The 13,972-nt window shown below is 50.8% G+C and overlaps 1 protein-coding gene across 7 annotated transcripts in view; it reads left to right on the top strand.

Moving 5' to 3' along the window:
• Positions 1 to 8,334, top strand: part of ANXA11 (annexin A11) — a 47,761-nt gene extending 39,427 nt beyond the window's left edge. For all 7 annotated transcript variants that reach the window (XM_045569090.1, XM_045569088.1, XM_045569085.1 and 4 more), the window contains exons 11-15: positions 1,917 to 2,010; positions 4,759 to 4,854; positions 5,912 to 5,970; positions 6,154 to 6,276; positions 7,583 to 8,334. In XM_045569090.1, the coding sequence (XP_045425046.1) occupies positions 1,917 to 2,010; positions 4,759 to 4,854; positions 5,912 to 5,970; positions 6,154 to 6,276; positions 7,583 to 7,642 (432 nt within the window). In that variant the 3' untranslated portion in view covers positions 7,643 to 8,334. The remainder of the gene's footprint in view (positions 1 to 1,916; positions 2,011 to 4,758; positions 4,855 to 5,911; positions 5,971 to 6,153; positions 6,277 to 7,582) is intronic.
• The last annotated feature ends 5,638 nt before the right edge of the window (positions 8,335 to 13,972 follow it).

Below are 13,972 nucleotides of genomic sequence, written 5' to 3'. Positions count from 1 at the left end.
CATTGCGTTTACCATTATGTTTGCAAAGGGGCAGAATTTGCACTTGCCTATTAAGCTTTTGAGGGTTTGAGCCTAGAAACCTGCTGTCAAATTAGCTGTGCAGCTTTGGAATTCTGCCCTTGTCCTTGTGAGTTGCAGATAAAAGGGGAAAAGTCCAGGCATCTGAGCTCCTCTCTAGAGAAGTGTGGGCTTCCACGCATGAATTTAGACCAGTGTTCTGGCTGGAGAGAGCCACGGCTTCCTGGTGGGACAGAACTGGCCATACCTCGCTTTGTGCCCCTTCATTGCTCCTGCCACCCACAGCAGGGCACTCACCAGGAACTGCCGGTGGTCCGATCACCTCTGCCACCTGGCAGGGTGGGACAGGACCTTGTGGCATGTCCCCTTGTTAGGGCTAGAGGAGAGCTGCTCTTGTGGTCTGGTTCTTTTGCTTTCCAGATGAGGAAACTGAGGCTCAGAAATGTTGAGCCCTGTGCCCAGAGAACCCTGGAGACAGAGTATAGCCCCGTGGCTCTGTTTTCTTTGCCAAGGTAACACCTGTCTCTGCCTTGGTCCCAGACCTGCCTCAATGTCTCCCTGGCCTGTGACGTCCATCACCAATTCTGGATCAGGGCTGGACCCCTGAGGCTCCCAGGCCCAGTTTCAAGGTCTAGTGCTCTGCTTCTCTGTTCCAGACCTGCTGCAGCCTTATCTTGAACTGTGGGATCTTGAGCCCCTGACTTCTGCCCTCTGCCCTCGGGTATCAGTGCCCTTAGGTCCAAGGGCTGCTACCTGAGGCTTACAAGGCACTTTAGGCTGCCGCAGTGGCTCTCACCTGTAATCCTAGCACCCTGGGAGGTGGAGGTGGGAGGATCGCTTGAGCTCAGGAGCTCAAGACCAGCCTGAGCAAGAGTGAGACCTGTCTTTACTAAAAATAGAAAAATTAGCTGGACATGGTGGGACATGCCTATAGTTCCAGCTACTTGGGAGGCTGAGGCAGGAAGATTGGTTGACCCCGGATGAAGCCACTGCACTCTGGCCTGGGAGACAGAGCGAGACTCTGTCTCCAAAAAAAAAAAAGAAGGCACTTTAAGGGCCATCTTGGTCAGAGGTTGCAAATTGGCCAATATTTTGGACTCAAAGCTTCAAAAATTTAACAGGCAAATGTAAATTCTGCTCCTCTTGCAAACATAATGATAATATGCAGTGAAACATGGGGTAGGTACAAAATTACATGAACTCCACATCCAGAACTCTGATCTATCAACTGTTGCAATATTTATTGTCGCACATGTTGCTTCTTGTAGATAGGGAAACTACTTTTCCAGATTGGGAACTTGCACACAGAAGTCTGGATGTTTGGGTCTGGTGGCTGTGAGCTTGCGTGCCTCTAGCATAGTGCTCAGCAGGTGCCGAGAAGTAACCGCCCCACTGCGTGGTTAGCCAGGGTCCCCCCTTCTCAGCTTTATAGCTGGCCTGTTTCCAAAGGTAGGTCACAGTTGGCCACTGTGGGCTTTCAAGTTTGCAACCCTGTATCTCATCCAACCTTCACATTTTAGAAACGAGGAAACTAAGGCTTAGAGGGGGCCAGTGGCCTGCCTAGCGTCCCAGGGCAAGTTGGTAGCAGAGCCAGGACTTGAGCCCAGGCCTCTCCTTCTGTGTTCTTCTCTGTGGCACGACTCCCTTGGGTTAAGCCTGTTCCTTTCCCGACCTGTGCCCCAGTCGGCCTTGGCTGTCCTAGTCCAAGTTTCCCACAGCCTCCGTCCTCTGTGCCACCCAGTGAGGGGATGTGTGGCAGGTGTCTTGTTCAGCACAGTGAGTGGAGCACAGCAGGGGCCCCCTCAGCCGGGCACTGCCCCCGTTTCCTAGGTGACCTGGGCCCAGGCCTGGGTCTGGGGTGGGGCTCACTCTGCATGTGCGTCTTCCTCTCTGTCCAGGAGCTGTATGCGGCCGGGGAGAACCGCCTGGGAACAGATGAGTCCAAGTTCAACGCCATTCTGTGCTCCCGGAGCAGGGCCCACCTGGTGGCAGGTAAGACAGGCCTGGGTCCCTCCAGGGCCAGTTAGGTGAGGGGAGACAGGACACTGGGGAAACACCTCGTGGGAACACTTGTGGTCCCTCTGCTGGGGCTTTCGCTTCCTCAGAAGAGCCCCCTGGTGGTGGTTTGCAAGGTACTGTGGGAGGGTTTCCTGAGTCCGGCAAGCATTCGGTTCCAGAGGACGTGAAGGAAGAGGGGAGGAAATGGGCGCTTCCCCTTGCCCGGCACCTTTTTACGCTACAGTGTGGAATATTAGAGTTGGGAGGGCCCTTTGGGAGCACCTGATCCAGTCTTTTCCAAAGTGCAGCATAGAAACCAGCGTAACTATAACACCAGGCAGCATTTACTGTGCCCGTCTGTCAGGTGTGGGGCAGGCGTGAGGGAGCGGTAGGGAGCAGAGCACTGCAGTCTGTGCTGGCGGGGTGCACCTTTTTGTTTGGGGAGACAGACAGTAAACAGAAATGAGATGAAATCTGAATCAGATGGCAAATCCTGTAGAGAAGAATAAAGCTGGAAGCAGGGGTGGGGAGTGCTGGGCGTGGTCTGGCGTGGTCCCCACGGAGGCAGCGGCTCTGATTTGAAGACCCTAGGGAGGCGCAGGTGCAGAGGCCCTGCAGGGGGCTTCCCAGCCGCTGACAGCGCAGGGGCCTTGTGGCTGGAACAGACGCGTGAGTGAGGGCAGCAGGAGGTGAGGGCAGAGTCAGGAGAAGCCCTGCTGAAGTCTTCACGGAGTTAAGTATTTATCTTGAGAAAAACAGGAAGCCACTGGAGGGTCCTGAGTAGAGGTGGCTGCGCATGCTCACCAGCTGCGGTGCTGAGAATGGAGTGAAGGGCTCCCTGGCCAAGGTGGGGAGCCATCAGGAGGCTGCTGTGGCCACCCAGGGGAGAAACGGTGGTGGCTCAGAGCACGCGGGTAGGGCAGGGGGTGAGGAGGGGCAGGTTCCGGCCCTGCTTGCTGATGACTTGCACGTGGTGCGTGGGAGGAAGAAGAGTCGGGGCTGATGTGGGGTCTCTTTCGGCTGAGCTGGGGGAGCATGGAGTGGCCCTGGGCTGAGACTGGGGAGCCATGGGTGGAGCGGGCTTTAGGCGGGAGGACAGGAGAAGCCCGAGGGGTTGAATTGCAGGCAGGCAGTGGGCCGATGAGGCGGGAGGGCAGGAGGGGTCTGCACTGGATATGGGAGTTGGGAGCTGTGAGTGGCCGAAGGTGTCAGGCTCTGGGACTGCAAGAGCTCCCCTTGGGAGGGAGACTTGAGGAGGCCCAGTGGTTTGAGGACAGGGTGCTGGGCCAGTGAAGGAAACTAAGAAAGAGCAGCTGGTGAGGTGGGAGGACCCAGGGAAAGGGGGGTCCCAGAGACCAGTGTGTTGGAATGGCCCCTGCGAGTGGCAGGCAAGGTCTGAGGACAGTGACTACACTGACCAATGTGGACAGCTCCAGCCAGGGCTGCTTCAGTGGGTGGCGGGGGTGAAACTTGCTCTGCGCCGGGCCCTGGGCTAAGTTCTGAATGCATGTTAAGTCCTGTGGTACGTGCGTGCATCAGGTGCTGTGGTCCTGCCTGTTTCACAGTCGTGGTGGCAGACACAGGGTGGTTGGGTCGCACGGGTAGAAATGGCTGAGCTCGGATCTGAACCCAGGCCTTCTGGCCCCAGAGCACACATTTCAGCCTCTATGCTATCCTGTAATGGGATGTGAGTGGACATATTTTCATCTTAATCATTATTTATTGTAATGAGTATAGAATATACAGGTAGTACATCAAGTCCATGATTTCACAAACTTTTTTTTATTAAGAGAAAAGAGTAGCTGAGTTGAAGAAACTATTAATTAAAATGGATACAGATATAGCAGAAATCACAACTTTGATATGCAAGTGGAACGTGAGACCCAGGCCGGGGAAGGAGAGGTTTATATTCAGGGCAGAGCTAGAGCTGGTAGGACCAGGTCTCCGTGGTGCCACCTGCCTCTCTGGGAGCCTGCAGTCCACTCCCCTGGGTGCTCAGCGTGTCCTAGGTTGAGCTGGGTGGGGGGCAGGGAGGGCAGCAGAAAGCAAAGTCGGCTGGGCTGACTGGGCCCCAGCTCACAGTTGGACTCAGAAGGACTCATGCATGAGGTGATAGCGAGGGACCGGGGAACTGGACGTGTGGGGGACTTGGGGCAAGCGGGAACACCGTATAGTGGTGCTCAGGGGACATCTTGGAGGGGGATTAAGGTACAATTTGGTAAGCAGATTGGCAGTCCTGGCAAGGCAAGTCCACAAGGGAGGGGTGTCAGGCAGGGCACGTGACTTGTGCCAGAGTCGGGCTGCCTTGAGAGCTGGCAGGTACAGGCACAGGGAGGGACAGTGGGCTCCCTCGGGGCAGAGGCTGCCTCCCGTGAGTCCTCTCTTAGTCTGCTGGGGCTGCTGTGACAAAGTACCACAGACTGGGTGGCTTGAGCAACAGATATTTACTTTCTTATAGTCGTGGGGGCTGCAAGTCCAAGGTGACGGTGCAGGCAGGGTTGGTTTCTTCTGAGGCCTCTTCCTGGCTTGTGCTCACGTGGGCTTTCCCCCGTACAGACACGTCCCTGGGATCTCTCTGTGACCAGTCAGATTGGATGAGGGCCTTGTGGTAAATGATTATCCCTTTAGAGCCCTTATCTCCAAGTAGTTATATTCTAAGGGATTGGGGTTGGGACTTCAATGGATGAATTTTAGAGGGGGCACAGTTCAGTCCCTCACATACCCCTTTTGTCTTCCTACTAGTTTTCAACGAATATCAGAGAATGGCGGGTCGAGACATCGAGAAGAGTATCTGCCGGGAGATGTCGGGGGACCTGGAGCAGGGCATGCTGGCCGTGGGTGAGTGTCTCCGGCTCGCCTCGCCTGCCCGCCCAGCCCGCCGGGCTGGCCTGTCCTGCAAGTGCTCGGGACACCCACCCATCCTTAGTTTAGAGGTGGTGTAATGAAAGAACCACAGAATCCAAAATTGCTAAATCCAGAGTGTCCACATAGTGGGAAGTCATGCTGCTTCCCGGATCCCTGCGCTGTCCAGCCCCCAGCTGGGCCGGAGGTGTCCTGTTTGTGTTTCCAGCGCGGCCCTGGAGAAGGGAGCTGCGGTGTGGGTATTCGCGGGAAGGCATCCAGCTGCTCTCTTGGAGGAAGATGACTCATATCCTGCCAAGTTTCCTCTAAAAATACATCCCTGCAGGCAGTTGTCAGATGTTTGTGATGGAAACACGTGGAAAGATTTTTACTTGCAACAGCAAAACAGGCCCGTGCTGACGAGAGCTGGCTCAGGTCCCGGGACGGTGCTGTGCCCTTCCACGCGGGGCCTGGCGGGCTGCAGGTCCCGTGCGGAGTTGGGTCTGCGGCCTTCAAAACCCTCTCTATATTCACGTGGGAGAATCCGTTTGCCTTGTCTTTTGACTGTGCTTTTCTTGGGGCTTCCTGGGGGCGACAGATGGCAAATCCTCATTTCCCTCAGTGTCCCCGGGCAGGTCCTGTAGCCCAGGAGCCCTAGGGAGATGCTCACTCCGCTCGGCCTCCCGTCCTCTGTTAGAGTCTTGGCCTCTCCAGTGCACCCCTCCTGCCTGTGCAGCAATACAGCTCCTCTTCCCCAGCCGTGCTTCATCCCCACACGGGTCCAGCGTCACTGAATCCCTGGCTGCTCTAGTTCTTTCACCACAGTGGTTGCCAGGAAGGAGGTTGGGTTGGTGTCCAGGCTCTGCCTATTTCTATTCCAAAGAGCTGGAGCCGAGATCACAGGATAATTGAGCCTGCAAGAGGAGCAGGAGGAGAGATGGATGCAGTGATGCATTTGACATCTGGGCCTCCGACGAGGACACTTGGGTACTCCGTGCCCCCTTGGGCTGAGAGTTTTCTGCAGATCTAGTTACGCTGAGTTTCTCTCTTCTAGTGAAATGTCTCAAGAATACCCCGGCCTTCTTTGCTGAAAGGCTCAACAAGGCCATGAGGGTACGTGACTCCCATGTGCAGAGGGCCCAAGTCCGGGATGTCTCGGCCTCGCCTGCGACTGCCCCTAGGGCTGAGGGCGGGAGGCCTGGGGAGAGCCACACCTCAGCCAGGAGGTCTGCGGGCCCGGGAGGGTGGGGAGGCCAGGAGGCCTGTGCCTCATGCCCCTGGGCGGACTCTCTTTAGGGGGCAGGAACGAAGGACCGGACCCTGATTCGCATCATGGTGTCTCGCAGTGAGGTCGACCTCCTGGACATCAGATTGGAGTACAAGCGGATGTACGGCAAGTCGCTGTACCACGACATCACGGTATGAGCCCTCTGCGGGCTGACTGGGCCACCTTTTGGTGTCCCCATCACCTGGGCACCTTTCTGGCACCCCACCTTCTCTTCTTGGCACACCCATGTGCTTGGCCTCTGTGTCATGAGTGGGCAACTTGTTTATGGACCTCAGACTTAATCTTTTCAACTTGTTCATCTAGTTGCCCCCGAACAGATTATAATCTCCTGAGGGCAGGGCGGGTCTTGGGCCTGACCGTCGGAGTGTGATTCTGTGATCTGTCCATGAGAACCCACATCGGCTCGGGCTCACTCAGCTCTAGGGCAGAGACCACGAGGTCGGGCAGTCAGAGCGAGGGCCCTGGGCTCACGCTGCTTGGAGTCCAGTCCCAGCTAATTGTGATCTTGAGCAGCTTCCTCAAACCTCCCTGCACCCCAGCTCCATCGTGATGGGGAAAATCACAGTTCCTCCCTGAGAATGTTGTGGGTGTGGATCGCGGCAGTCCACGTAAAGTGCCTAATTAACGCTGGCCACTGTGTATCACCGTGCGCCAGGCCCAGGCTGACAAAACTTATTGTTGTCTGGGTGGTCTGCCAGTTAAACCCCGAACTCACGGGAACCTTGAAATTGAATCACGGGGACCAGGTTCTGATTTCAGACTCACTAGCGTCTGATGGTGTCGGCCTCCTGTTGAGGGAAACCAACCTCCAGGCCACACGAAGGATGCTGTGGGTAGAGAGTTAGTGATGGCTTACAGAGTATCTTCTGGGTGCCGGCAGGCTGTGCACGTCAGGAAGAGGCTGTAGGCCTCGCCCTCGGATCGCTTAGGGTGGAAGGAAACGATTAGGAATTAGCCAAGCCTGGCCTGCGCTCCTGGAGTGAGTGCAGTGGTCTCAGACAGAGGAGAGATTCATAGGAGCCGGGTGGCCTGAGTCCTCCATCGGATGGTTACACACGAGATTGTTTCCAGAGCAGGACTCACCGTTCCGTAATGGTATAACCCCAATTTGGTGTAACATAAATGCACTGGGAGAAGAACAGTATTGGTTAGTTCTGGGTAGTGGTTTTTAGGCTGATTTAAAATTTTTTTGTGATTATTTATCTGACTTGGATAATTGGGGCAAGTGCAGCTCTTTGTTTTTTAAGGGAGGAGGCCTGGGGGGGAAGGCTGTCCCACAACGTCTGTGCCGCCTGCTCCAGGCCCAGCGGGGTGGGACATCTCCCTGGGACGGGGCCTGCCTGTCCATAAGGACACTTGGGCCACAAGCAGAGGAGCCAGAAGAGTGAAAGTGGCTGTGCCTCCCTCACCTGACACCTGCTTCGTTTCCGTGGCCAGGGAGATACTTCGGGGGATTACCGGAAGATCCTGCTGAAGATCTGCGGTGGCAACGACTGAGCAGCGACTGGTGGCTCGCTCTGCCCCAACAGCAGTGCCAGGGAAAGGCCAAAAGAATGTCTGTTTCCGACAAATCCACAAATAGCCCCAAGGTGTGCCGTCCCCCACCCCTGCTGATCCGTGTGTCGCGCTGGAGGACCTGGGCCCGTCCGGAACTCTCTCAGGACGCCTTTCCCACTCCACCCGCCGCGGCCTCTTGCTGCTCGGTAGATGTTTTAGTTCCTGACTCGTGCCCTCATTCCACTTTGCTTGTGGCTAAGATTCTTGGCTTTATTTTAGTCATGTGATTTTATATTTTTACGTGGAGGCATTTTCTTTCTCACAGTCATGCCAGCCAAGGTGCACACGAGTCTGTCTGCTGCGTACACATTTCTGGGGAAAGTGATTGGTGGGGGGAGCACTGTGTCCTCACTGAGGAGAACAAGGGAGGACCCTGAAGGTTAATCTTTGTGTCTGGTGAGAATGTGTCATTAGCTTTGTTATTGCCAAACTCACTCCTTTTTAGAAAAAAGAAAAAAAAGACCAGAAAGTCATCTGTTCCATCTTCCATGCAGAACCATGAGAACAAAGCCAGTTCCCTGCCAGTGACAGGGCTTCTTGTAATTTGGAATGTGCCTTAAACCTAAATGTCTGTAGCCAAAACCTGTTTCCAAATTAAAAGCCAGCCAACTCTGGAACATTCTGGAAATGTCTTCCTGGTGCCAGCTTATTTTCTTCTGCTTCATGATTCTGCCCTGTGGATCAGGGTTCCAGCCTTATTAGCCAACAGAAATTCACATAATTTTAAGTAGAAGCGTGTGCTCAGGAAATCCTGGGCATAAGCTGATTTGCAGGGCCTGGGCTGTAAGGACATGAGGAGGGAGGCTCCTGCAGTCCATGCCGGGAGCTCAGACGCTGGGAAGGTGCAGGGATGTTGGTCAGGCGCAGGTGTAGTCCCCTGAAGGAGAGGTGAGCAGAATGTGGTCCTTCACCCAGGTCCTGAAGGACACAGGTGGGTAGAGGGGTATGTGCTAATTCCTGGGGTCTCTCTGCAGGGGGCCAGAGAGGAGGATGGGGACAACCCAGACAGGCCCAAGACCAGGGCCTTCCCTCAAGGACCCTCCAGTCTGAAAGGTGCTCCTGTGCCCTTTGGTTGGTTGTGTTAGGGAGAGGGGGAATCCAGAAGGGTCAGAATTTCTAGGAATGATGGTGTCACGTCCAGAAGCCCAGAGCTGGCCTTGCTGGTCAGGGGTCTCCACTCCCTTTCCAACCTCTTGTGTTGAAAAGTTTATAAAGGGGAGAATCCAGGGGGACTAGGCTAGATCAAGCTTGCTGGGCCCTGTCAGGGGCCCAAAGGAGTAACTTGTCTGCAGAGGAGACATTTGCTTGGGGACACCACCTGACTCCTCACTGCCCCTAAACATAGCGAGAGGAAGAGTGAAACCCAAGGGGTGTGGCACAGCTCTGAGCTGGGCACTGGCCTGGTCTACCCAGACCTGCCTTCCTGAGCCGAAGGCTGGTGGGCGCTGCAATTGATGGCAGGTCCTGGTCAACGTGTCAGCTCTGGCCCAGTGTCTGTGCTTGGAGCCCAAGCTGAGGCCCCACCCCTGTGGTCTCCCAAGAGCCCCTCTCCTAGGGTAGCTGCTTGCCCTTGAGTGCCAGGTGGGACCTGCCTGATGGCATGAACTGCTTGGCATTGTACAGCTTACTGTGAGCTCAGGCTGATCCTGGTGGCCTCCTGAGCTGCTACAGTGCTCTGATGTAACTGAATGCCCTGTGACATTACTTTGTTATCTACACCAGAGGTCTCAGTCTGGTGCCCAGCAGGCAGTGTGGAGCCTGTAGAGGCATTTACTTTGGTCCCCAAAGAGTCTGTAGAAAATTTAATTTTGTTGCCAACATTTAAACATTGGGAGACTTCATATTTTTAAAAAAGCTGGACTCCTGGCTTCTCTTGAAAACCCAGAACTTCTGGCATCACTGGGCCTGCATTCCTGCTGCCCTGGGTTGCAGCTACCCGCTTTAGGCAGGTACTCTCTGTTTGCCACAGGCCTGACCGCTCCCTATTGTATTACACCAAGCCCCAAGCCCATGGTACTTATTTGGTCCCTGTAGGCCTTTGAGTTTGAGACCCCTGGTCTACCCACTTGGGGACCACCTGTGCTTATCCCAGTCCTGGTTCTCCCTGCCTTCCTGTCTCTCTGGCTGTCCTCTTGGTCATGCTCAAGGGATCTGACCCATGGTAAGTGTGGGCTGGAGGACTGCCTGGGCTCCTCATTGTCATCTCCCTAGAGGCAAAGGCCTCCAAGAAAGTGGGCGATTGGGATCAACACTGTTGATTATGCTCAGGACAAAAGAGATGGGAGGAAGACATGTGACTTTACAGGTGATCTTTCTGAGAGAAAACACACTGGGTCTTTTCCTGCCTCCTGGAGATACTAGTCAAGTCCAGTCCGTACTACACGCACCTGATCTCACTTCTAAAATAGCAAGTAGAGAGAGGATGAAGCATCAGATAAATTCTGTCCCGAGTGAATTTTCAGCAGCTGTGGGGGTACTGAAGGGAACACTGTCTCTCAGGGGAAGGACCAGGACTAGGGTGAAGTGAGTGAGGTATTTGTCTCAAGTACAAACTTAAGAAAGCAGCCTTGGAGCGCTCACCTAGTGGATAGGCAGACAGTCCTAAAGGGGGTGGTTTTCTCAAGCCCTAGTGTGCATCAAGGTCATCTGGGGAGCTTGTTAAAGAGCAGGCCTCGGGCTGCACCCTCAGATTCTGAGCAGCTGTGGGGCTGGGAAACTGCATCTGTAACCTGCTATAATCTGATGCTGATCTAAATGTTGCTGTGGTGAGGCAGAGAACTGCTCCAGACTAGAGTGTTCGTGCAGAGGGCAGATGCGCAGATAGAAGGGTGTGCTTGGGATTCAGTCAGGTGATGGGAGATGGGATGAGGCACTCCTAGCTTTCGAAAGGTTCATTTGCAAAGATGAACCTTTGCAGATGCCCATGGTCAAAGCAACAGCTGAATGCCAGGCCATGTCCATCCTCTGTTGGCCTTGGCAGGGAGTTATAGGCCTTGCCTAGGACCTGGCCCCTTATTTTCGCTGTAGGCTCTTTCCTGCCCTGGCTCATACGGAGTGGAATGAGACCTGGAAACAAATCAAGCTAAATATATTTCGTCAGGCAGATAAAGGCTTGCATTTTCACCCCATCAAACCTGAAAACTCTCTCTGCCTGTGTTCCTCTAAGGGATAGGGACATCATGACTCAGTCCCTCACTGGGCCCCATACAGGGTCCCCTTTCAGTAAGAGTCAGTCAGCCCCCCAGCTCTACCAGGGACACTCACCCCTACCCCCTGCTCCTTGGAAAGCTGCCCCTTGGCCTAATACTGGTGTCCAGCCTGAGCCTGGTTCCTTCTCAACAGTAAGAGCTGACATAGTCCTGAAGCAAAAGCAGCTCTGGCCTGAGAATCTGTGAGGGGTAGAGTAGATCAAAGCTTCTGAATCTTTAATGTGGTCAACAAAAATGGAGGAGTAGGGAGCTCTGTCCTTTCACAAAAGCAGCAAGCAAGCTGGCAAAAACTGTCAGAATCAACTCTATCTGAACTCTGGAAACTAATTGAAAGTTTACAGCAACCGGAGGAATGCTTAAGAAAAAAACCAGAATTCAGTAAGAGCTTTGTTGTGTTTTAGCTTTTGTTGGCCCCATCCCCCACTCCCCAGCTTGGCAGCAGCATCGCAAACAATATCGCACATTCTCTGTATGTGTTCCTAGCACTGAAGGAAGCGGAATCAACCTTATTCTCAAGAAGTATTGCTTTTATTTTGATCTGTCAAGTTGCTCCTCAAAAGACAGGCTTAAATGGCTTACTGTAATTTTGCCTAATTTGGAACTCTCCCAAGGTGAAGGTGGCAACCTGAGGGGATGTTTCAAAGCCAATGTATTAGCACCGATGCCTGGGACAAGGAATGACAGTTGGGGCAAACTGAGGAGCAAAAAAACAATATATAGAAAACAAATTACAAAATGGCAGAAATCTTTCCTTGCTAGTAATTACTTTAAATGTAAATGGAATCAACTCTCCAATTAAAAGACAGAGATTGGCTCAATGGATTAAAAAAACACGAGGGACAAAGAAGGACATTTTATTCTGATAAAAGAATCAATCCATAAAAATATAAAAATTATAAACATATGCACCTAATGACAAAGCCTCAGAAAGTTTGAAACAAGAATTGAAGGCGGAAATTGTCTAAAAATAATAGTTGAAGACTTCAACATCCCACTTTCACTATTGGATAGGACAATTAGATAAAAGGTAAAAAAGATAACAACACTGTAAACCAACTAGACCTAACAGACATATGTATGAAACACCCAACAACAACTAATCATCAGGGAAATGCAAATTTAAACCACAATGAGATATCACCTTACTCCTGTTAGAATGGCTTTTATTAAAACGTCCAAAAACAATAGATGCTGGATGTGGATACACTCTTGGTGGGACTGCAAATTAGTACAACCTCTATGGAAAACAGTATGGAGATTCCTCAAAGAACTAAAAGTAGACCTAACCATCCTACCCAGTACTCCCACTACTGGGTATCTACCCAAAGGAAAAGAAGTCATTTTATCAAAAAGACACCTGCATGCAAATGTTTATTGTAGCACAATTTACAATTGCAGAGATGTGGAATCAACCCAAGTGCCCATCAACATGAGTGAATTAACAAAATATGGTATATGTATACCTTGGAGTACTACTCAGCCATCAAAAAGGATGAATTAATGCCTTTTGCAACAATTTTCAGGGAACTGGAGACCATTATCCTAAGTGAAGTATCTAAAGAATGGAAAAACAAACACCACAGGTACTTGGTATTAAATTGGAACCAACTGATGAGCACACATGTGCATAGAGGGAAATAAAACTCAGTGGAAATTAAGCATGGGGGAAGGGGGAAGAGGGGAGGGGTGATAATATACCTAACGGGTACAATGAACACTATTTGGGTGATGGGCACACTTATGTCTGTGACTCAGGCATTACAAAAGTGATCCATATAACCAAAAACATTTGTATTCCCTTAGTATTTTGAAATAAGAACAAAAAATGAATAGTAGAAAAACAACTCTTTAATCATTATCTGAATCAAAATATTTTAATCAAGAAAACTAAACAAATAAAATAGATGAGACACCCATCCTCAGATAAATATTCTTTTGGGGGTATGTCTTGTTAGTTCTAAACAGTTGGTTCCCCATTGGAACACCAAGCTAAACACTGGAATTAGGTGGCCTTTTAAAACTTGTTTTAATTATGTGGATTAAAAAAACAAACTCAAGTTTAAGGCAAAAAATAAAATTTATGGGATGCAGTGAAAGCAGTACCAAGAGGGAAATTTATAGCTGTAAATGCCTACATTAAAAGAGAAAAAAACTGAAATTGGTAACCTAAACTTCCCACTTTAAGTAATTAGAAAACAAAAAGCAAACAAAACCCAAGGCAACCAGAAAGAAAGGAAGGCCAGAGTGCAGATAAATGAAATGGAGAATAGGAAAACAACAGAATAGGACAAACAATGATTCTCTGAAAATATCAACAAAATTGACAAGCCTTCAGCTAGACTCACACAAACACATACATGTACACACAGAGAGAAGACTCAATTACTAAAATCAGAAAGTGGGGATATTACTAACAACCTTACAGAAATAAAAAGAAAAGAGTATAAGAAAATACTATGAACAATTGTATAGCAACATGTTAGATAACCTAGATGAAATGGACAAAGTCCTAGAAACACACAAATTACCAAAACTGACTCAAGAAACAATAGAAAATATGAATAGGTCTATAACCAGTAAAGGGATTAAATCAGTGATCCAAAACCTCCCAACAAGGAAAAGGCCGGGACCAGATAGCTTCACTGGTGAATTACATTAAATGTTTAAAGAAGCAACATCAATACTTCTCAACTTCTTCCCCCACACACACAAAAAGGAGAAAACACTTCCTAACTCATTCTGTGAGATCCGTATTACCCTGATGAGAAAGCCAAAGACACCACAACAAAACTACAGACCAATGTCCCTTATGAATATAGGTGCAAAAATCCTCAGTGAAATGCTAGCAAAGTGAATCCAGCAGCATATTAAAAGGGCTATATACCTCGACCAAGTGGGATTTATCCCAAGAATGCCAGGATTGTTTGTTATATGAAAATCGATTAATGTAATACATGTTATTAATAAAATGTAAGGGAAAAAAACACATGATCATCTCAATTAAATGCAAAAAAAAGCATTTGATAAAACAAACTCTCAACAAAGAATAGAATAGAAATTT

Source organism: Lemur catta, chromosome 14 (assembly GCF_020740605.2).
Source record: "Lemur catta isolate mLemCat1 chromosome 14, mLemCat1.pri, whole genome shotgun sequence".
Taxonomy (NCBI): domain Eukaryota; kingdom Metazoa; phylum Chordata; class Mammalia; order Primates; family Lemuridae; genus Lemur; species Lemur catta.
The sequence above is the reverse complement of the archived record's forward strand: the minus strand, read 5'-3'. Positions and strand labels throughout refer to the sequence as shown.